Source organism: Anarhichas minor, unplaced genomic scaffold, assembly GCF_050575085.1.
Source record: "Anarhichas minor isolate MPS153535 unplaced genomic scaffold, ASM5057508v1 ptg000026l, whole genome shotgun sequence".
Classification (NCBI taxonomy): domain Eukaryota; kingdom Metazoa; phylum Chordata; class Actinopteri; order Perciformes; family Anarhichadidae; genus Anarhichas; species Anarhichas minor.
In genome coordinates, this window is record NW_027466472.1 from 3,661,832 (window position 1) to 3,684,661 (window position 22,830).

General features: G+C 40.8%; 3 protein-coding genes across 3 annotated transcripts; all 3 read left to right on the forward strand.

Annotated features, from left to right (window-relative positions):
* The first annotated feature begins 162 nt into the window (after positions 1-162).
* On the forward strand, positions 163-5,585 carry LOC142959466 (beta-galactosidase-1-like protein 2). Its single transcript, XM_076100743.1, has 18 exons — positions 163-371; positions 605-673; positions 782-877; positions 959-1,067; positions 1,166-1,258; positions 1,342-1,423; positions 1,646-1,710; positions 1,954-2,038; positions 2,317-2,454; positions 2,578-2,658; positions 2,800-2,906; positions 3,296-3,442; positions 3,601-3,672; positions 4,123-4,201; positions 4,522-4,609; positions 4,811-4,925; positions 5,245-5,361; positions 5,475-5,585. The coding sequence occupies exons 1-18, from the start codon at positions 208-210 to the stop codon at positions 5,583-5,585; spliced, it is 1,818 nt and encodes a 605-aa protein (XP_075956858.1). The 5' UTR covers positions 163-207.
* A 1,085-nt stretch (positions 5,586-6,670) lies between these two features.
* ilvbl (ilvB (bacterial acetolactate synthase)-like) lies at positions 6,671-13,065 on the forward strand. Its single transcript, XM_076100656.1, has 14 exons — positions 6,671-7,109; positions 7,593-7,794; positions 7,956-8,083; positions 8,176-8,426; positions 8,816-8,915; positions 9,041-9,138; positions 9,302-9,438; positions 9,860-9,994; positions 10,231-10,345; positions 10,562-10,731; positions 11,059-11,129; positions 11,236-11,307; positions 11,542-11,647; positions 11,805-13,065. The coding sequence occupies exons 1-14, from the start codon at positions 6,996-6,998 to the stop codon at positions 11,981-11,983; spliced, it is 1,878 nt and encodes a 625-aa protein (XP_075956771.1). The 5' UTR covers positions 6,671-6,995; the 3' UTR covers positions 11,984-13,065.
* Positions 13,066-14,548: 1,483 nt separating this feature from the next.
* fam118b (family with sequence similarity 118 member B) lies at positions 14,549-22,791 on the forward strand. Its single transcript, XM_076099985.1, has 8 exons — positions 14,549-15,051; positions 15,654-15,743; positions 15,859-16,111; positions 19,990-20,217; positions 20,850-20,978; positions 21,085-21,382; positions 21,582-21,647; positions 21,937-22,791. The coding sequence occupies exons 2-8, from the start codon at positions 15,661-15,663 to the stop codon at positions 21,948-21,950; spliced, it is 1,071 nt and encodes a 356-aa protein (XP_075956100.1). The 5' UTR covers positions 14,549-15,051; positions 15,654-15,660; the 3' UTR covers positions 21,951-22,791.
* The last annotated feature ends 39 nt before the right edge of the window (positions 22,792-22,830 follow it).

The window sequence follows — 22,830 nt, forward strand, 5'->3', positions numbered from 1 at the left end:
CACTTTGTGCCATTCATATTCATACTATGTACGATATACCACAGATGCCTCATTTCAAGTGGCCATCTGTTTGTAAGGTTTTATTACAGTAACACCTTTGAATTCTATTATCTAACATGTATGACCTGCTTCGGAAGATTGGGCCGTTTCCATTATATTTTATCTTGACAGTTTTTCCCCACCAGACATCACCTTGAAGTGAGAAGAATGAGCCGTTTGGAGGGTCTGAGGGCCAACTCCTCTCAGTTCACACTGGAGGGAGAACCCTTCCATATCCTGGGGGGCTCCATCCATTACTTCCGTGTACCCAGAGCCTACTGGGAGGACCGGCTGCTGAAGATGAAGGCCTGTGGCCTCAACACTCTCACCACGTAGGCTCCCACTGCACCTTGACTCTGCCTCATATCAAAGGATTGTCACTGTTCTGTTTCTGAAGAAGGTCAAACACAGATCAGGTTAAATCAGATGTGTTTGTATGAAATGGCTTACGAAACTCTTCACCTTAAAATGAAATAGAAACAAAGGAAATATCCGGATTTTTACGAGCCACTGGACACTATTGCTTCGAAGCTACAAAGAATTGTTTTCCTGCTTGCTTCTTCAGATATGTGCCATGGAATCTGCATGAGCCTGAGAGAGGAACGTTCAACTTTCAGGATCAGTTGGACCTCAAGTAAGGCTTTTATGTTCTGTTTCTTCTTCTTTGTAGATTTAAATATTCCGAAAAGACTTGCAGGATAGTACTTTTTGAAATGAGGTAGAATGTGTCTGCATCTTTCAGGGCCTACGTCAGTTTAGCTGCAGAGATGGGTCTGTGGGTGATCCTGTGTCCTGGACCTTACATCTGCGCTGAATGGGACTTGGGCGGGTTGCCTAGGTAAGACCATTTGCCCATTGCTTTAAAATATTGCCATATATCAGTAGTATTGCCAAGAAGTTCTTGTCGCTTTTCTTTCAGCTGGTTGTTACAAGATAAAGGCATGCAGTTGAGGACAACTTATCCTGGATTTGTAGATGCTGTCAACCTGTACTTTGACAAGCTTGTCTCAGTTATCAAACCTCTGATGGTAAATTAAACTCACAGCTTTGTTATAATATTTCCTGAAAGAACAATTGGCAATTCAAAGAGACTAACAAATATATTTTTCCTTGTTTGTATTCTCAGTTTGAAGAGGGAGGCCCAATCATTGCAGTCCAAGTTGAGAACGAGTATGGTTCATATGCCAAAGATGAGAAATACATGCCATTTATACAGAATGTGAGTTTACCAATGCATTGCAATGTTTACATTTAACTGATATTTGCATTATAATGAAATTCATTTAGAATATCTTTCTGCAGTGTCTCCAGTCCAGAGGGATCAAGGAGCTCCTGCTGACTTCAGACAACTGGGAGGGCCTGAGATATGCAGGGATGGAGGGAGGTGATGAAGATAACTAACCCTTGAGTCAAAAGGGCAGTGTTTTGTAGTAGTTTGTAATTTATCTCTTAAAGTGTATTATATTTCAGAATATTATATTTTATTATGATTGAATTCTTCTTCTTCTTATATGAGAAAAACGTTATTTTGAAGATTACTGTTCATAATATACTTTGTCATTGTTTGACTTTGTCCTTCATTTGATCTAAATCTTGCTCATTTCAGTTCTAAAAACAATAAATCTTCAGAGACTGTCATTTGGAGCTATCCAGCACTTAGCTGACATGCAGGTAGTTGATCGTAATGGGCAGCTTTGGCAATGTTGCTTTCACTCACTACTGACTACTTGTAACAGTAAAAAGTCTTTGCTATTCGTCTTTCTACTTTTACATACTGTCGTATTGTGTAAAAGCACTAAAAGCCCAAAAGAAAAAAATGGCAGATTTTGTTTCTCATTGAAGCCTTGCTCTTAAATTACAGGAGGTCAGCAGTAAGATATGTATTAATACAGACATGTGTTCTGTTGTACGTAGCCACAGAAACCTTTAATGGTGATGGAGTATTGGTTGGGGTGGTTTGACGTCTGGGGAGAACATCACCATGTGTTCCACGCTGAGGGTACGGAAACACTTTTCAACATTATATTTTCAGTGAACTATTCTGCTGCTCTTTTTCAGCATTATTCTGCATTCAATTCGTTGTATTACACACTTGCAGCTTCACAATGGACAATATCTGTTTTCAGACATTCAGATTGTCAGTGTTGAGTTTATGGGTTCAAGGACACTTCAACCTGCAGAGAAGAGCATTGCTGCTTTACTGAAAAAAACACTTTCATTGCTGCATATTGCTCTCTGGCTCACTTTGTGTGTTATGACATCCTTCATGGCTTACAGATATGATAGCTGTTGTGTCAGAGATCCTGAAGAGAGGCGTCTCTATTAATCTGTACATGTTTCATGGGGGAACCAGCTTTGGCTTCATGAATGGAGCAATGGACTTAGGCACCTACAAACCTCAGGTCACCAGTTATGGTAGGTTCAAATTACCTTTGAGCTCAGAGACCAAAGAACAAATTATTATTTAATTAATCAGTCTCCCTTAACAAATGCATTGCTTCTTACTTCTTACGGTTTTTATAAACTTTTTCTTTGCAGATTACGACGCTCCGCTATCTGAGGCTGGAGATTGCACCCCAAAATATCAACTCTTGAGGAATTTACTCAGCCAGTACCACTGTAATGTATTTTGCATTGATTCCATTACAGATTTCGTGTTAGACTATGTACACCCAACAATTAATTTGATGACTGCATTACCCAAAGTAATTGAGTCCGTAATTAGGATTAATGAAATGTTTTTGCCAACTGGTGTTCCAGCTGAGCCTCTTCCTGTAGAGCCCACTCCTCAGAAGACGAGAGCATACGACCCTGTTGCCATCCAACAGCACCTGTCACTGTGGGACAGCCTGCACTTCACCGCCAAGGTAAGCTCCAGGCAGCATGCACCTGTCTCCCGTGACAGTTGATACATATAATGAAACATGTTTTATCCATACTGTCAGATAGGCCCTGCTGGGATGAGAGCAAAATGTAAGATGTGGCGAGCTTCAGATGGACGGAACATCTCTGTTATAAGTCTGTGTGTCTGCTTTGGTGTCTCCATTTGTGTAGAGATGTAGCAAAAAACTGCCCATGCTCAAGACAGATGTCTCACACCTGGAAATCTGGGTTTGGTCATGCATAAAGGTGTCAACACACCTGCTTTTTTCCCAGAAGTATCTGTCATACGCTGTTCGGTGGACTCTTTTTATTTCAAGTGTGTTGCAGTGTCACGCATGCATACATACATCAGGATGTTTGACTATTCATCCAGCCATACAGGTCAGAGAGGCCGGTGAACATGGAGGATCTCCCTGTCAACAATAACAGTGGTCAGTCATATGGTTACACACTGTATGAAACCACCATCACCAGTGGAGGAACCCTCAACTCCAGGAACAACATCAGAGATAGAGCTCTGGTGAGAGTAAATAGATTGACCCACAGGCAGACAGACACACACACACACACACACACACACACTCACACTCACACAATGCATGCATAATATAGTTTCAAATTATATTATTTTGAGGTTATACAAAAAATCCTGTCATTTTGACTTTTCATGTTCTCTAGGTTTTTGTGGACAGACAATGTGTTGGCTGTTTGGACTACAAGACTCATGAGCTGGCACTGCCTGATGGACCGGTACTCTGGTTTTCTCTGACAATCCTTAAACTTTGTCTTTGGAGTGAAGAAATATATTGCCAGATTTATTATTCTTGATTGAAAACAATGCTTAAAAAAAAAAGTCAGCTGCAGGATTATGATAAATTTAGCAATGTTGCAAGCCCATTATTGTGAGGTGTGGCCCAAATGTTGTAAACAATGGCTAAATAGCCAGATGGATAGATTTAAATATATTCTGATGGCTTCCGAGTTATCCGGCAGATTCCAATTTTGGAGTATCTAACTGTGCTCAAACTGGATTTAGAGGAATTTACAACAAAATGTGATTCTGAGAAGCTGTATTCATTACATGTGGAGAAGTCTCTGTTATTCTGGCACATTAGCAGCAGAGAAATTTCAGAATGTCTCATTGTAATCTCTCTTTACTAAATAACTTTCCAAATGGCACTAATGTTTTGTGCATTGAAGGGAGAGATGATCTTGAGCTTGCTTGTGGAGAACTGTGGAAGAGTGAATTATGGAAAAGCTCTTGATGAACAGCGCAAAGGTATTCTAACATCAAGTATTAGTGTCTTGCATTGTGTCTGCCACACATTGGTTTATTGTTTGTTCACCTGTTGAGTCATCTGAGTTTATAAATACACATTGTGCATTGCTAATATATAATTCAGACCTGAACTCTTCATATTATCATCGATTTTCAGACCTGAGTCAAATCATTCTCAACATTAACTTTAACATTGTCCAAGCCAAAGGAAGTATCAGAACAGTTCAGATAAAGATGAAAAATCTGTTCACGAGTCAAATCACTGCCGCTGCGTAACATTACTGACTTCTTCTATGTTTAAACCTCATATTGTATTACAGGTATTGTGGGAGACATTCTGTTGAATCACACCCCTCTGACAGGATTCACCATCTTCTGTTTGGATATGAAGCCATGCTTTATGAAAAGGTTGGTTCGCTGAATTTTCATTCTGTGAGACTACTAGACCTCTTTAAGGACACAAAAAGCAAAATAGTTCATGCACTTACTGGATGTTGGTGAAAATAGAGATAAAAATAACTGAACTGCAAAACTCAGTTATGTTTTTGCCAAATCCTTCTTGGCTCAATTTGATTACAGTTTCACATAAATCTTTGATCTTTTTTTCAGATTAATGAGTTCAGGTCAGTGGAAGTCTGACTTCAAGTCGCCGTCCATTCCAGGATTTTTCCAGGCCAGACTGTATGTAGATGGTCCTCCCAGAGACACCTTCATCAGACTCCCTGTATGTAATATTTTACGTTGATCTATTATAGCTATAGGGAATTTCTTATATTGATTTACTATTTCTTATATTTAGGAATAATCTATGATTTGTAATACAGTAACTTGCATGCATGTATAATAAAATCATATACAGTATTATGATGTATCTTAGTGTTATATATCTGTATATTTGATCTAATTAAAACATTTTGAATCTATTTAACACATTCTGATGCCTTACATTTTACTGCTCTACACCACTGTTTTACTGTTGAGGTATTTTAATACAGTTTGGAAAACAAACCTTTTACTGACTGTACCAGTGCTTCCATTCACAGGGTTGGGGTAAAGGAGTCGTGTTTGTCAATGGGCAGAACCTCGGACGCCATTGGTGCATTGGTCCCCAGCTTTTCCTTTATCTCCCAGGAACTTGGCTCAGAAGTGGAGAGAATCAGGTATACCCATGTAAATGAATGATATATGTAATATATGAAGTTTTTCTAGATAATTGGTGGCAGATTGTGTATGTACAATATGTAGAATAAGTATTGTTGATGTTCTCTTTTAGATAATCGTTTTTGAGGAACAAAAAGTGGATGACAAAATACTGTTTGCTGAAAATCCCGATCATGGAAGGACAATTGATGTCTATAAACTCCCCTTTTGCACTCTGCTGTGAAGATAATGTACAGCAACAACACAAGCAGTTATATGCACACACATTGTGGGACAGTTTATTGATACAGCAGTTACTGTGATATGATTTAAAGCTATTAATTCACTAAACATATATTCAATTGCTATTGTACAACAGTGTGGTGATTCTTTTTCTTCAAATGTTAAGTGAAATGTTGCCATTGATTCTGTTGCCTTACATTCAACAATGCACCAACATTGTTTGATTCATCTTATTTTCTCATTTTAGTTTTCATATTCAGTATACTCTGATTAGAAATAATGGTATTAATTATCTCTTTTCAATTTCTGTGTGTGCACAAGGCCCTACAGTCTCATGCCATTATGCTTGATTAATGTTCAGATTGTTCAATAAAGCTCCTTTAAAGTTTCACAAGTTAGTTTGGTTTGAACATTGTGGGACTATATATTTTACATATGTAACATTTTTATGTATATTTACTCTTAGAAATTGAAAGAAGGCACTTGTTAACTACTTATTAATAAGGCCGACCAGGGCCGTCATTGGCAGAGATCAGTAAAGGTAGTCTTAATTTTGTCCCTTACCCTTCGCCATACAAAAGACACCTATCCCTATCCACACACAGCCAAATCAATTTTACAATTTTACCAGAAACAAAGCCCAGTAAGCGGAAACGAAGTTGTCCTTTCTTTCACAATAAAGGGTATTTGTCGTAATGGCCAACGTGAACACGTAGACTAAATTTCTGAGTTACGTTATATTGACATGATAGTCTTCCATTACCTATATGAATATATGTGAATATGGGTATGCATATAGTTGTTACGGAAGGGTAATGCATTCACTTGAAAATAGATATTTGCCCTGTTTTTCTGAATTAACATTACATCAGTTATGTCAGGAAAAAAACAGCAGATTATTTTCCAATGAAAACTTTCCTTAGAATTACCGAGATAAGCATCTGGTCAATTTAAAACAACAGGGCGAATATAATTTCTCAAGTGAAGGCATTATGCCTCTGTAATACGGGCACTTTGTTCCTCTGGGTTTATTCTGAAAATAATAACCGGAAGTTGTAAATGTAGTTCTAGCTAGCTTGACCTGTAAATATATCCGCTGGTGTTCCTGTGTCGGCACAGCAATTGCAGGAAGAGCACTCGGTCATTCGGTCATTGCAACTTGCAGAAGAGCCGAATGGATTCTCTTAACAGCATTTTATCAGTAACTTAATATTAGCTCATTTTAAAGGGAATGCACTGATACAATTAAAGACTTTCGAAATGCGGGTATAGCGGTTTGTGAGAGCAGCTCCACCGTGCCTTAGCCTAGCCGAGCTGACCTGCTGAACTGGACCAGTTAAAGTAGGTTTAGATATTAACTCAAGCTAAGTTGAGTTTTTATAAAGTAAAGGTTTGCTTCCTGCATCCAGACATGGAGTCATGTGGAGCCATTGGCACCGTTCTCGGATGCTCTGCGGGCATTGCGATGGCTGTGCTTGTGTTTGCAGCCTACAAACTTGGCTTACTGTACCAGTTGTTTCACAAGGTAGGTTGACACAACTCAACAATTATAAACTCCATGCTTTTCCCCCATTCCTTTGCTCCACATGTATACTATCTTAAAACGTGTTGCACGGATCAGTCATTGCAAATACACCTGCATGATAGAGAACCACTTGTATTCTGTGTGCAGGCTGTCACAGGTGAAAGGTAAGACGGCCTCTATTCACGGTACACTTTGACCAGCCTTGTGGCTTTAGCACAAAGGCTTTCACAACACCCTGGTTGTTTGTGCGATTGCACAAACACCAGCGGTACTTCACCCCTGTGAGCCTGAACAATGTGTGGTTGTTGTGAAAGACTGGTGGAGAGAGGAGATAAATGACAGGTGACCCTCAGAGGGGTTGTCAACTCACACCCAATTTATTCCTCTAGGTTGCATAATCTTTTACTTTGGTAAATCAGTATGAATTATTTGATTATCTTCTTTCCTGACTCAACTTTTATTTTGTCCTCTGACTCACTGCAGACTGAGACGAAGAGCCCGCGACATGGTGGTGAGAGTGTGGCAGAGGTGCTCCGCGCCCACGGGGTCAAGTACTTGTTCACACTCGTCGGCGGACACATCTCGCCCATCCTGGTGGCTTGTGAGAAGGTGGGCATCCGCATCGTGGACACTAGACATGAGGCCACCGCTGTCTTCGCTGCTGATGCTGTGGCGAGACTCTCAGGTGCAGCTTTATGTTACACGATTAGATAAATGTATGACTCGTGAGTCTTATTTGAGCCCTGGTTTTGCATGCTGTCTTAGTTTCTAGTTAGCTCCATGAGTCAGTAATGTGTGTGTTTTGGGGGCAGGTTGATAGCTATCTTGATTGTTTCCCCCCTCCAGGCACTGTTGGTGTGGCAGCAGTGACTGCTGGCCCAGGCCTCACTAACACAGTGACAGCTGTGAAGAATGCGCAGATGGCTGAATCTCCATTGCTGCTCATGGGAGGAGCTGCTGGCACAATGCTTCAGGTATGATGGTCCTTTAAACGTGTTGGACTTCATCTTGGCTCTTTCTCAACCTCGGCGTCTAACGTCTTCATCAACTGTGTTTTGTGGGACAGGGCAGAGGAGCGCTGCAAGATATTGACCAGATGTCTCTCTTCAAGCCGCTGTGTAAGTTCTGCGCCTCCATCAGGACCATCAGGGAGATCGTGCCTACCGTCAGGAAAGCCCTGGCCATCGCCCAGTCGGGGACTCCCGGTCCTGTTTTCATAGAGTTCCCCATCGACACGCTCTACCCCTACCATCTTGTGTCCAAAGAGTTTGGAGTTAAGAACCCTCCCAAAGGCCTGATGGGCAAAGTTGTCTCATGGTATGTTAGCGTGTCTTCTACACACTGCACATTACTAGTTTGTGAATGTAAAATGCACACAAAATGAACAGAGAATAGAAGACCAATTGACTTGACATGATAATATGAGATTGCATGAAACATAAAGTTTGAAGAGTACTGTATGCATAACTTAAATCAGCAGCTTTATGCATGAATTGAGATGAGCATTGGTACCTTGTTAACATAAATGAACACATACCTTTATAAACGTATCATCTTTGGTGCGAGTCTGACCTGGATCTTTTATACAACCTGGAACTTTTTGTGCTTTTTCTCTCTCCCACGATTCACTCTCGTCTGTCAAATACAGGCAACAATTAAATATTGCATCTAAAATGATTTCACATGATGATCTGATTTCTTGTAAGGTACCTCACTAACCACCTCATGAACCTCTTTGCTGGAGCCTGGGAGACCAGAGATGTGTCTCCGCTTCCTGTTGACATCCCACAAGCCACCGGCGATCAGGTGAGACCGCTCTTAAAGGCTTGATGTAATCGTTTTTGGTGAAATACATTACAGTCAGTGACAGTCCCTTTGTACACTATTAAGATGACTAAGAGTTTTTTGTTTTTTTATTAAATACAATTCAGGTACAAAAGTGCATCGAGCTGGTGAGTCGAGCCAAGAAGCCTGTTATTCTGCTGGGTAGCCAAGCAACTCTACCTCCAACCCCGGCCGATGACATTAGGTAAAGAACAATGTGTCTACTTTTCTATCCTGTGTCTTGTTTTTTCTGGCACTGTTTACTATTTACTAAAATACTCAACCTATGTGCCTTTCATTAGTTTTCGCATTAGAATTTGACATTTTACAATGCTCATCTAGGCAAACCTGTTTTTCTTGCTTTATAGGAAGACATTGGAGGACCTGGGCATCCCCTGCTTCCTTGGGGGAATGTCCCGCGGCATGCTGGGTAAAGACAGCCCCATCCACATCAGACAGAACAGGCGAGATGCCCTGAAGGAGGCCGACTTGGTGCTCTTAGCAGGTCAGGCATACAGTTTTGCAGTTTAAATCCTATATGGTAACATGCTTTAACATATATATATATATATATATTACTTAATAATCAAACAAAACAAAATTACAGAATATAACTAGTTAACATAAGATAAAAGGGGGGGGGGGGGGTCATTGATTAACACAGTTATACGGTGGATATGTGTTATTACCTGAATACTGTAGAAATTAATACAAATTTATTAGAAATAATTTAGATTCTTCAAGGGTTCACAGAATAACAGCTGTTCCTTGCTATAAATGAACTCTAAACCGACTCTGAAAGTTACTCCATGTTTGTTGAAATACTGTCTGGAGGTTGACCTGCATTAGAAGCCAGCAAAGCTTCAGGCTGTCCAGAATTCCTCGAGAAATGTACAGGAAGTGAACATTGCGTGTTGCGTTTGCAGGCACTGTGTGTGACTTCCGGCTGAGCTACGGCAGCGTTCTCAACAGACGCAGTAAGATCATCGCGATCAACAGAGATAAGACGCAGCTGCTGAAAAACTCCGATATGTTCTGGAAACCAACAATGGCAATTCAGGGTATGTTCACAAGTCACCGTCACGATGCGTGATCGTGATTAATGTAACCACGTGTCATTAGTGAAGAATATTTCATTAAAAATACAACATTTTTGTTACTTGCTCCAATTTCTACACTGAACACTTTATATAATTTGAGATTACAGAGTGGTCAAAAACAAAAAAGGGTTGGACCATATGTCAAATACATCCGTTAAACGTGCAGAGTCTACAATGTGTGTATTGCTTTGTTTTAGGTGATGCTGGCTCATTCTTAGTACGGCTTTCCAAAGGCCTGAAGGGCCATCGCTGTCCAGAGGAATGGCCTCAGAGGCTCAAAGCAGGAGATATCACCAAAGAAAATGTAAACAGGTAAGCGGAGGGGATGATGTGTCAGCACACATTGTAAAAAAACATCTGTGAAACCTCTGTTCCCTATGATCAATAAAGGCCCTGATTAGATCTTAAATAATGAGAAAGCAAACACAATTGTATCAGTTATTGTAATGTGAATGCAACTACAGCTGCGTAACTACAGAATTGTGTCTCCATCACATAAGCTACAGTATTGTTTTTAATTTATTTTAGGGCCAAAGCTGATGAGAAGACCGACCACCACTTAAATCCCTTGAAAGTCCTCCACTGTGTGGATGAGCTGATGGCAGAGGACAGCATCATTGTTGCTGATGGGGGGGATTTTGTTGGCAGTGCTGCTTACATAATGAGACCAAGAGGACCTATGCGTTGGCTAGATCCAGGTTAGATCTCGTCGGCCAAACAACGATTTGTTGATGAAGAACTGTTGGGATAAAAACAATGAATATTTGGTTCTTTAAATGTGAGAGGAGAGGGCTTGCTATTTGATTTGTTGACTTCAGTTGTTTGTTGATTGGTCGGCGCACAAAGAGGTTACAGAAGTGCACGGAACAAAATACTGTTGTTGTCTTTTATGAAGTCGAAAATCACAAGAGTAAGCGAATAATTGCAGTTAGTGTTTGGTCTATATCACAGCAGTGTATCCTGAGGTTAATCATGCTTTCCTAGCAGTAATAGTGACATAACTTTACTGGTTCTTGTCCCTACAGGAGCCTTTGGGACTTTGGGAGTTGGAGGAGGATTTGCTCTGGGGGCAAAACTGTGCCGGCCTGAATCTGAGGTAAAGTATTGATTCAGGCATTTCTCCGATCATGTTTTGTCCGATCATCTATCGATCGATGTTCACCCTTCTTATGAATGGAATTCTACATTTCTGTGCTTTTCAGGTGTGGATAGTGTATGGCGACGGCTCCTTAGGATACAGCGTTGCAGAGTTTGACACATTCACTCGACACAAGGTAAAATCACCAATGACAATATTTACAGTATCTGCAAATATGCAATAGTAGGAGAATGAATACTGCAAATATATGAAAGTCATGTCGGTATTAGTATACCAATAAAAATAATATTGGTCTAAGTTGTCCCGCTTTAACAGGTGAAACAAGAGAGCGAGGTAGATGTCAGTAGAGTGCAGTGGGCAGTCACAATTGTTTGTTGTGCTAATCCACATTTCCTCTTTTTTCTCGCAGACACCGATAATAGCTGTGGTGGGAAATGACGCATGTTGGAGTCAGATATCCAGAGAGCAGGTTCCCATACTCGGCAGCAACGTGGCGTGTGGCCTTGCGTTTACAGGTGTGTTTTCTACATGGGATGTTGTGTAACTGCTCTGATAGCTTGTAGGAATATGTCGTTCGTATCCCACATTGTGACCAAAACTCATTTGTATTAATGTATGATTAACTGGGCAGCTACTGACTGGCAAATTCTATTTTCTTCTCCTTCTCTGCAGATTATCATATAGTGGCAGATGGTTACGGTGGTAAGGGCTACCTCATAGGGCGCGAGGACGAGGACCGGCTCAGCGACATCATCAGACAAGCTCAGAGGGAAACCCGGGAGGGCAAGGCTACACTTCTCAATGTTCTGATAGGGAAGACCAACTTTAGAGAGGGCTCTATTGCTGTATAAGGCAGCTGTGGTTTCTTTCTTCTTTTACCTTTGGCTCTTCATAGACTTTACTAGGTGTAAGGCTCTATGTAGGGTTGAAGAGAGTAGGAAGATGCTGCTGGAAACTGTGTAGAGCCCCCTGCCCTGACCAGACCTATGCTAATCCTTTGTGCCCTTAAAGCCATATTTCCCCTTGGTAAGAGGAAATGACTTTACAGTTTGCTGATCTCCTTTTAGGAGTTAATGAACCGTCAGTTGCAATATCACTTTACTTCCCTCTTCAGACTAGTCAAAAAGCAAACTAGCAAAACACCTGAGTCATGACTCTGATATTTTACTATCAAAAGGGTGACTGTTTATAAACCTGCAGGTTCAGTTATTTACTCTTCAGTGAAATACTACAGCTCCAAATCTGCCAGCATGGAAACGAAGTCTTTTGTTGTGCATCATGCAACGTTCAGGTTCACGTTGTGCTATTTAAGATAACTGATGCATTCTAAGAAGGGAAAGAGTGTAAAGTTAAGACTCTTGCTTTGTTAATGGATTGTACCTTTTCATAACCGTCTTGCAAATAAACCAGTGATTGAAAATCATTTGTGCGAGAGAGCATGGGTTTAAGATATCAAATGCGACCAGTATGCCTTTTCTCCTGTTATCAAACAGGAGTCTTTTTACGAGGAGACAAGAAACCTTACAGCTGTAATGTTCTATATTGCTTGATGATTTGGAATATAAATGTGAAATGGAAAATATTTTTTGAATGTTGAAGATTGACAAATGGTATGCCTTTAATGTTTGATTGTGTCTTTCAATACATTGATGTGTGGATTGAAAATGTGTCTGCTGATTCAGATATGTATTTGAATTTTTAATACTAACTTGCATTGATGTGGGTTATCATTTCAAATACGCCTATACACAATATGTATGCACTATAATTTTAACTTATTTACTCACCAGGTGAACATGTGTGGATCATCTCACTCCAATATATATTGCTGTTTTATTTGGTACTATGAGGGGGGTTATGTCAAACCTTTAATCCTACAATGTTAATTTGGGTTCATTCTCAAATAAATTGAATAAAAGAAAGTGGGTAATGAGCGGGCTGTGAAGTACTTTTTGTCACATAACTGAGTCATCCGTGATTGGATGTATGAAAATACCTACACACCACTCATATTCTAAGCAAAATAAGCATTACAGCTCTATTCATATTGCAAATGTGTCCTGCAACTTGAACTGAGAATCATGCTGAAACATGTGCATAACAATGAAGTAGCACTTCTGCTTTGTGGCATCTCCAATAAGACACATGCCCTGTATTTTATGGAAACCCTGCAAAAAGATATTGAGTGTATTAGGCCACCTGCACCTGGTACAAGTGGGCTCACATTTTCTGGGTAAATATTTCATGTACTAATTCACTATTAATATTCAACTACGCTATTTCATTTGTGGGGTCCATAACAATGTATTCACCTTGATTTGTTATGGTCAGGGAGACAGCAGCTGTAGCACTAGCAGAGTGGTTAAAATTTGTATTATATGTTATATATTTTGGTACCAACTTTACACAAGAGCATTAGCATATTTGTAATGCTAATGCATTACAAATATTGCTAATTGCTAGTTTTTTCAAATTGCTAATGTAATTTGAAAAAACAAACATACAACCTGGTTTATACAAGACAAAACTCTAAAGGATATAAATAGCAAATACTCTGGTTTTATTGAAGGCTGTGACTCTTGCCCTAAATACTTCAAATGCAGTTTTCATTTGAAACAGGGGATGGCAGGCTAGTAGTAGTTATCCTGAAGTAGTTTATACTGACGTGTTACTGTTTGGCATACCTTATGGGAAAGGAAAAAAAACAGGCCATCTGGGAATATGTCTGCTGCGAGGTGTATCGATAAATGCCAGCTTAACGACAGTGTTTTTAGTATTTCAAAGTCTAAATATATTATTTTAAATTTTGAAAGTGCTTGCTTTTAAACACAGAAGTAAACATGATCATATAGCAGACATTGCTGAATGATCTATTTATTTTTTGTACTTGTATCAATTGTCTACTCCAGATTGATAGATTCCTGAATAGGTCTACATGGATCCCACAGATTTCTGAATGATGCTACTGTATATTAGAGAGAGAGACGTTTTGTCTCTAAACAGCTGCAGTCTGCACAACAGTTTAATAGAGTAAGCAACAGTTTATGACGTACACAACAGCTTATATATATACAGTATATTATACTGCAGGTCTGCTACGTCACACAATCAATACGGGTCTGGTTTTGCTGCTTTCAAGTGCTCCTTGTTAATCTACACTTCCAAGCTTTAAAATGGTAAATACGTGCTTTGTTGTTATGTAGTGAATAATATTGTGGTATTAATGTATGTTATGATGCAGTGAAGACCTAAAAACTCTAATATGTACATGAATATGTGACTATACAAAATATAGTATTTATAAACCCGATACCATTAACCATCGCCATGCACCAAGACAAACGTCCACATGCGGTACTGGAGGAACCATTCGCACCTGAACGCATCACAAAACTACAGGCGGTGACTTCAACAGATCCGCAAAACTTAAACATAGACGGTCACCGTAGCAGCCAGGAAAGTCGAGAGCATTTCTGGTGTATACCGGTACTCGGGGGAAATTACCTGACATCTATTTTTTAGCTAAAAAAAAGCTTGGTTAACAACAAATATATGCTGCTTTAATTACTCAGAATGACAAGTAAAACGGAGGCAGTTTCGGGCTCTTGACATCCTCGGAGTTAGCTAACTTAACTTAGCTTAAAGCAACACAAACGTTAGCTTTACGCTAGTTGTTAGTTTATTGGGGTTTCTTTGTCCATTATTCTTTGGTGATACAGTGCCCGTTAACTGTCCCGACGCTTACTTATCACCAGGATAGCGTCAACACCACCAGAAGCTAAAAAGGTCGCAAGTAAAGTCGATGTCCGAGCTTTTTTGAAACGTGGCTCACGACTCTACTTTAGCAGACTTAACTTAAAGGATTTCTACTTGAACGGAAATAAACACCGGGCATTAACTTAGCGTTACCTATACCCAGGTAAGTCACGTTAATGGTTTATAAACGAGGTAAAGTTGTATTTATTGTGTGAACTGTAACTGGTATTTGTCAGTTGATATTTGTCAGTATTTGTATTTGTTCACTGGGTTAAATACTAAGTTATGCTTTGAGTAACGCTAACTTTCCACATTTGCTTGCTGTTGGGCCAGTGGGACACTGACTTAATGTTAAGAGTTGAGAAGTAAAAATATTAAGGAAACACCAGCTACTTAACGTCACGCTGTCTGTCACAGTTTCCAGGAACAACATCCTCTTTGTAGGTTTAAATGGTGTAACAGCATATGTCATCATTAAGACAAGGTGTGTTGCAGGAGGAAAATTATAAATTGTTTCCTGTTTGCGAAATGATGACGGTCTTAAAGTAGGTCAAGTGGATACACCAGTTTTTCATTTGTCATGCCACTTGGACCTGGCAGGGATATGTTAATTAGAATCTCCTAAATGAAATGACACCAATATATTAAGGTTGTTAAGAGGGAAGCTTCACAAATGACAGCTAAACGTGACACTTAACCATTACATCATTACTGTAAGTAGTTATCAAAGTTATTAGCATGTGGTTAATCATGTTTCTGTTACAGGAACTGAATGGCCTCCATTGTTGCAGTGAAAACTGAGAAGCGACCTGCAGCTGATAATCAGGATGCAGACACAAATGCAAAGAAGCCCAGGTAAGCTGAGGGACTGTTTAGTAGCCAAATGGTTTGTTTAATGCTGTGTGGGAGGATTTGGGAAGCACCATCTTTTGAAACCATCATCATTGTAATCTCTGCATGCCCCCCAAAGGAAACTGCTACCCAGCCTGAAGACCAAGCGGGCCCCTGAGCTCGTCCTGGTGATCGGCACGGGGGTGAGCTCCGCAGTGGCCCCTCAAGTCCCCGCTCTCCGCTCCTGGAAGGGCCTCATCCAGGCCTTGCTGGATGCAGCCAACGACTTTGACCTACTAGAGGAGGAGGAGAGTCGGCGTTTCCAGAAGCATATGCAGGAAGATAAGAATTTGGTGCATGTGGCACATGACCTCATTCAGAAACTTTCCCCGGTAAGTCTGCCTGAGCCCTTTTTCTTCCCTTGGCTTTCCTCTCTACACCATCCTGTCGCACATGTACGAACACATGGTAGACGGGCTGCCAGCCCACTGTCCTTTCCTTTCCTCAGGCAAACTTTCATGGATTGAGATAAGACATCTTAGCCTTCTCTCGTTAAAAGACCTAAGCTAATACCACAAGGCCTGTTTGTGAGACTTTCTGTTGGAATTTCGGTCAATACAAAGGTTTTAATCAGCTGCTCTAAAATTGATCACACATGCAAGGAGCAGGCTTGTTTACCGTTTCTCATTCAAAACAACACTAATGAAGGCACACAAGCTGAACCACATTAGTGTTTACCTTATTAACCCTCCCTTGCCTTCCTTAAGGGTTATAGCATATTTACAGCACATATACAGCATAATAACTGGTTTTCTATGCACCAAAAAGGTCTTGGTCTTGATTCATAATTACATATTTTAAACATTAACTTTGAACTAAATGTTCTTACAGGTCAAACCTTCGCTGCTGCGTACTACGTAGTAATGCAGAAAGCTACAATTATACTGTAGTTTGGCTGGTGAGGCCACTGATGCTTCAGTTTCATCAGCAAACAGAAGTCTACATTAAAAAATAACTTCCCTCAAACTGTGTTTAGAGAAGCAGTGCTAACATTTAAATGTTCCTGTTGTTCAGTCTGGTGTTCACTTCGTTCCTGTCCTGTTATTGGTGTCGGTAATAAGTTATGCAGCCAAATTCATATGATAATTGTGAGTTTCCCAAAAAGAAATGAAAATAAAACAAGCTGAGCATCATATCTAATAATATTAAATAGCAATCTCATTGCCATATCTTACTCTAAAGTTGCCTCAGCAGTAGAACATGACTGTGCTGCACCATGTGACTGCAGAGAGGAGAGAAACTAAAACAAATCTTAACTTGTGTGTGAGTGAGACTAACACAGTAGGTAGTATGAAGATAGTGCTCTGCAGACAGCAAAACGAACAAATCCTAGCTGCAGCAGCAAGGGGCAACATCACACCTTAATGCCATCACAGAATGTAATGAACCAATCAAGCCCACCAAAACTACCAGAAGATTCCTGCCACCTGACCGTACAGGGTATCACCATCCTTGAACATTTTTGTATTTCCACACAACTCTGTTTTCTTGCTTCCTTGGACTGGTCTGGTCTGGAGCCTGGCTGGCAGATGGGAGCCTTAACAGTTTGCCTCCTGTGTTAGTCATGTCTCATCGCACCTTTGACATTGATAAAGCGCTTTGTTTCTCCCCTCAGCCCGTGGTCACAAAGGGAACAAGCAGCGCTTTTATGGCTTTATCCATCGTGTTTATTTCAACCCGCAGACACCGGCCCACTGCTGTTGGCTACAGACACAGCAGGCTCCAGCATGCTGAGCGGAGAAAACAAGCAGAGAATAATGTGAAGCACTCAGCGCCCGAGCCCAGATTTTCCGTCCAGACAGTTAAAGCACCAGCCGAACAGCTAGCATACAGCTAGCATACAGTAAATTACAGGAGAGGACGAAGTGAATGCATTCACAAAACCCATCTGCAAGTGTGTGAATCCTAGTGTTTCCCAAGGCATATGATATGGTATTTTGATATGAGCACATGTTGTCTGTAAGACAATTAAAGCATATGAGGTGTGAGAGACCTGCCTTCAGTCCATTTAATTCCAGTAGAAGCTGTGGGAGTTCAACCCACTTTTCATGGAATTGTGTATCAGATGGATTATGGTGGTTTGCAGGCACACAGTCTCAGGTAATGAGGGTAATCTCAAGTAAAAAAACAAATCCTCTTGCACTCTTGACCGTGGCAAAAAAAAAAGAACTAGGCTAATAACAACTTTGCAGACTAGTTTGTGTGCTCAATTCAGCCCGAAAATACAAACAATGTTTTTTGAGGGTCATTGTGGTTTTGCTGATGTCTGTATGAGGCTCATACAAACAACTTCACACTCAACACTGCGCTTCCTTTGGTCCTCGGCAAACGCCTGCCGTGACAAGTTCCAGCTACTCAGTCAGAAATAACACAGGTCTACAGTCTCGGTCACTGGAACAAACACCTGGGCTAGATTTTAGTATTGGGCAAGGTAGGCCTAATAGTAATAGCCTAATAGTTCGGTTGTAAAATTTCGGCATTGGCACACTACATCCGGCGTCCAGCAGGAAGGTGAAGTGCAGTCAGTGGTCTGCCCGCTGCCGACGACATAAAAACCTAGTTTAGAATGAATATTTATAAAACAGAGTTGTTTACTTGCTCTTCATTTGGTTCTTGCATAAGTCCTGAGACAGCTGAAGGACTCTGTGATCAGGATGGCTGCCATAGACGTGGATAATGAGCTTCTTCCTGTGGAAAGGACTCCTGCTGTTTAGCCCATTTAGAGCTGTGATCTCTGGAAGTCAGCAGAGCATTTCCCTGTTCTAGGATCAGCTTGGTCACTGCATCTCTACTCAACCCTTTTCTATTCTTAGCATCTCTGTTGCTTTGGTTTTTCTGTTTTACAGCAGACTCTGCCAGGTAAAGTCAGATTTAGACTGTGCAGTAGTACAGCCTGTAATCTCTAAAGAGACTCAGGTGGTGTGTGAGATGATACCTGAAGAGCTGTGGACAGGATCAGGATTACTGATGGAGTGTTTGATACAGAAGAAAACTGGAACACATTTGAAACATCCCGAAAGTCTCACTTCAAGTTGAGGAATTTCTGGGTAGGGCAGTGCCAATAAGGGGGTAGTCTTCATGAAAGGTTGTTGAAACTAAAATAAATACAGCCTGAGGACATGACTATATATGAGTCAGTACTCCAGTCTGGGCCTAGGATAGTAAATAACTAACTTATTAATCATATCTACTGTTAACTATCTTCTTGACTATACTTGTTTTTTACCTCCTTGTTGTTGCACTATCCTCTTTGCTGCTGTTCTACTGCACTGTGGGACTAATAAAGGATTATTTTATGTTCTCTTAAGCTGGTGCTTTTATGTCTAATGCATCTAGAAACATAATGCACAATATCATTTTGCATACTCTACTATTATGATATTAACAACATTTTAAACTGATTTTTTAATCTACTTTTCTGTCTATTTCTACGGGGAAATTAAGTAAGAACGTAAGTTCCGCTGGTTGTGCTTCTAATCTTAGACAAAAAAACATTATCTTTCAACTCTTAGAACTGAGCTCAAATGCACACATTTATCTTAAGCCACACATGGTCGGGTCACAAGGTAAGATAAGTAAAACTGTACTCAAGAGTTCAGTCCTATGAAAAGACAGCTTGTGGGTTTGTGAAAGTGTACTTGGTATCACGGTCGCAGTCATTCCACAATGGCCTACATGTATTTAGATATTTTACCATGAAAGCAAATCCCCTAAAGCTAATTCTTCTAATGTTCAAACAAGTGAAACATGCCACTTCCAGTCAATGTGGGGTTTTATGAATCAGTTTTCAGTTAGTGCTCAAAGCATTTTTTAGGTTGGAAAGATTGCAAATTGGTATCTATATTTAAAACTTGGGAGAGTGCAGATTTTGTCCATTCTTGTGTTCACAAACCAAAGCAGCTTTGGGCAGAGTCAGCACATTCTGTCGTGAGAAGGCCGGGGTCCAGCTAGAGGAGCTGAGACTTCACTGTGTGTGCTTCCTTTAAACCTCAGGATCTATGCTCCAATGATCATTATTTATGTATTTTTCATTGCACGGCTTTTCCTTCCTCTGGCAGCTGCTGCACTTCAGTGTTTAAATGTGCTTAGCTGACGATTGATCCTCAAGTATAAGCAGGTAGAGCGTAGTCTGTCCTGAGTGCATCGTGCACGCTATGTTGCTGTTGTGTACTGTGAAACTCAAAAACTTTTTTTTTTTTTTTTTTAACAGAGGACAGGCAACGTGCGATCCACGTTCTTCAAGGACTGTCTATATGAGGTGTTTGACGATTTGGAGTGTAAGATGGAGCATGCTGGGAAACATCTGCTGCGATCAGTGCTGCATCTGATGGAGAGCGGCGCCCTGGTTCTCACCACTAACTTTGACAACCTGTTGGAGATCTATGCCGCTCACCAGGGCACCAAGCTGGAGTCTTTGGACCTGACAGACGAGAAGAAGGTAAACACACTATACATCCAGTCAGCTTTTTTAAGACGAGTGCAAAGGTCACTTCATGTAGGGACAGGCTCAGAGTGTAGATGTTTTAAAAGTCAAGTTAATTACATATTTTATCTCAAATCACAAATGCACTAGTCTGGAGAGCAGAAATAGTATGTTGTCCTCTGAGCACATGGGTCAACTTACTGACTGTGCAGTTATGAAGTTCCTCATTGGCCAGTTTTAGAGAGAAGTAGAAAACTGTTTGACCTGAAAGAGCCTATTCACTGTGACCGGTTAAAGTTCTAATCATTACTCAGCTGCTGTCAAACTTTATAGATTGTACAATATTTGCTTTTGATTTAAGATTAAAGAAGTGTTTGTTTCCCCAGTATACATATTTGTTGTTTCATGTCAATTGTTAGATCGTGTAATTTATGTCCCAGTTTATTTAAAGCAAGGTTGATTATTGGTTAAATAGAGTTTTCTGAGAGACCTGTTGCCTTCCCTCTCAGTCCTGGTATTTATGCCTCGACTCCATCAGGGCTAATATCCTCTCACTGCTGTTCAGTGATTTAGCTCCCAGCCCAGCCAGAACAGGATCGAGTGCAATGAACTGTTAACTATGTGCTGATGTGTGTGTGTGTGTCCAGGTGCTGGAGTGGGCTCAGGAGAAACGGAGGCTAAGTGTTCTGCATATCCATGGAGTTTACACCAACCCAAGTGGTATTGTACTGCACCCTGCAGGCTACCAGAATGTACTGAGGAACACTGAAGTCATGGTGAGCCCTGAAACGCTTCACTCGTGCTTATGTGTCTGATGAAAGGACTGTATTATGCAACAGTGTCTAAGTGTAATAACATGTATATTACCGCTGGTTTCAACAGCGCGAGATCCAGAAGCTGTACGAGACCAAATCCTTTGTGTTTCTCGGCTGCGGACGCACAGTAGACGACACCACCTTCCAGGCGCTTTTCCTGGAGGCGGTGAAGCACAAGTCGGACCTGGAACACTTCATGCTCGTACGGCGAGAGGACGTGGGCGAGTTCAAGAAGCTGCGCGACAACATGCTGGACAAGGGCATCAAGGTGATCTCCTATGGAGACGAGTACGCCGACCTGCCCGAGTACTTCGAGAGGCTGGCCAACGAGATCTGCAACCGCGACGTGTCGACCAACGGCTTGGGTAAGGACGGTTAGAGTGGGCCTGTTTGTTGAATACCACAAGTACCACAACTTAAGCTAAAGAATCTACTTTTTTCTTGTGGATTTATTACATTTCAGTTAAATAGATCTGCTTAACTCGCTAGCTCTTCTTTTACAAAAGAGTTCCGAATGGGATTTGCCTGCATTTTATAATTCTTTTTTAAAATCTTTATCTACAGGGTCTCCTTCACAAACTGGGGAGGAACAGCAAAACGGCTTTAACACACAGAAAAGCCTCCTTCAAGGTTAGGACTCAATGCTTCTCTTTGACTTCAGGCAGTGGCCAACTTGCAAGAGACGTTTCCACAATAAAAGCACCGTCGAAGGCTCTTGTTTGTTTACTGCATGCTGCTAGATAGAAAATTCAAGTGGGCTCTTGATTTTCAGTATCAAAAGACCTGCTGGTATTCCTGTACACAAAGATACAGCTGACTTCGCAGTATTGCATGCATGGCAGTCAGTGGCAACATTGCAGTTGATGCTCTTTGTTTCTCAACTTCACACTCAAGTCCCTTCCTTCTCTTTCTGCCCCAGACCATCACTCTTGACAGGCACACAGTCGGGATCAGTATCAGTCATTTTCCTCCACAGCTCCGCCATGAGATCAGTGCACTCGAGTCTCATTTCCATCAATGGATTTAGGAAAACTGTGGACCACGGGAGACCTAGAAGCTGGTTGAGTGTTCCGCAGGTGTCTGAATGTTCCTTTATTAGTTCTGGTGTAAAAAGGGAAAGGAGAAGTTTAAAGTAACCATCAAGGCCAACTGTTTTTAACTGTTGCTGCTGTACTGACTGAGTCGCCAACTTAATTTCGTTGTATGTTCGTACAATGACAAGAAACATCCTATCCTTAAAAACCCAACCTCACAGTTCCACTGCATGTAAATGTTTAACATTTGGGAAGCTGCAGTGAATGTTTTGAATATGCAGATGATGGATTAGTAAATTCTCACTTCAGCCTGACAAAAAAAATATACATCCGAGTCCACTGACGGAACGGACTGTGCTGCATTGATTCATTGTTTAGATGACAATACAAACTCCATCACCTCGACCTGTGAGAGAAGTTGTAGGTGCGAGCTGTAATGTAAACGGTCTGTTCTGTGATGCTCGGCCCCGACACCAGTAACACTTGATTTGCACACTACTGGACAGGGACTTGGGATGGACGGTTACTTGGTTTGCAAACACATGATTCTGTCCTCCGCTGTTCAGAAGAGGATGTTTTCATAGCAGACGTCTCCCAGCCAGTAGCAATCACTTTGCCACTCCTGCGCTGAAAAAGTTCATTGTAAGCCTTTTTTTTTTGTATTTTTTTTAATACTACCATGTATTTTCTGACATAGTATTTATAAGTACTATTTTCAAAATAAAGATTTTGGTATCCCATTTGTCGTGTTTGCATTTCTAACGACGATCACACTGTAA

What these genes read in the sequence shown, in the direction of transcription:
- ilvbl (XM_076100656.1), top strand. Translation starts at nt 6,996, where the DNA reads ATGGAGTCATGTGGAGCCATTGGCACCGTTCTCGGATGCTCTGCGGGC. An exon ending in ACCAAAGAAAATGTAAACAG is followed by an intron (nt 10,346 to 10,561) that starts GTAAGCGGAGGG and finishes AATTTATTTTAG; the next exon opens with GGCCAAAGCTGATGAGAAGA. An exon ending in ACACATTCACTCGACACAAG is followed by an intron (nt 11,308 to 11,541) that starts GTAAAATCACCA and finishes TTTTTCTCGCAG; the next exon opens with ACACCGATAATAGCTGTGGT.
- LOC142959466 (XM_076100743.1), top strand. Translation starts at nt 208, where the DNA reads ATGAGCCGTTTGGAGGGTCTGAGGGCCAACTCCTCTCAGTTCACACTG. An exon ending in CAGTTATCAAACCTCTGATG is followed by an intron (nt 1,068 to 1,165) that starts GTAAATTAAACT and finishes TTGTATTCTCAG; the next exon opens with TTTGAAGAGGGAGGCCCAAT. An exon ending in CCATGTGTTCCACGCTGAGG is followed by an intron (nt 2,039 to 2,316) that starts GTACGGAAACAC and finishes CATGGCTTACAG; the next exon opens with ATATGATAGCTGTTGTGTCA.
- fam118b (XM_076099985.1), top strand. Translation starts at nt 15,661, where the DNA reads ATGGCCTCCATTGTTGCAGTGAAAACTGAGAAGCGACCTGCAGCTGAT. An exon ending in ACAAATGCAAAGAAGCCCAG is followed by an intron (nt 15,744 to 15,858) that starts GTAAGCTGAGGG and finishes TGCCCCCCAAAG; the next exon opens with GAAACTGCTACCCAGCCTGA. An exon ending in TCATTCAGAAACTTTCCCCG is followed by an intron (nt 16,112 to 19,989) that starts GTAAGTCTGCCT and finishes TTTTTTTAACAG; the next exon opens with AGGACAGGCAACGTGCGATC.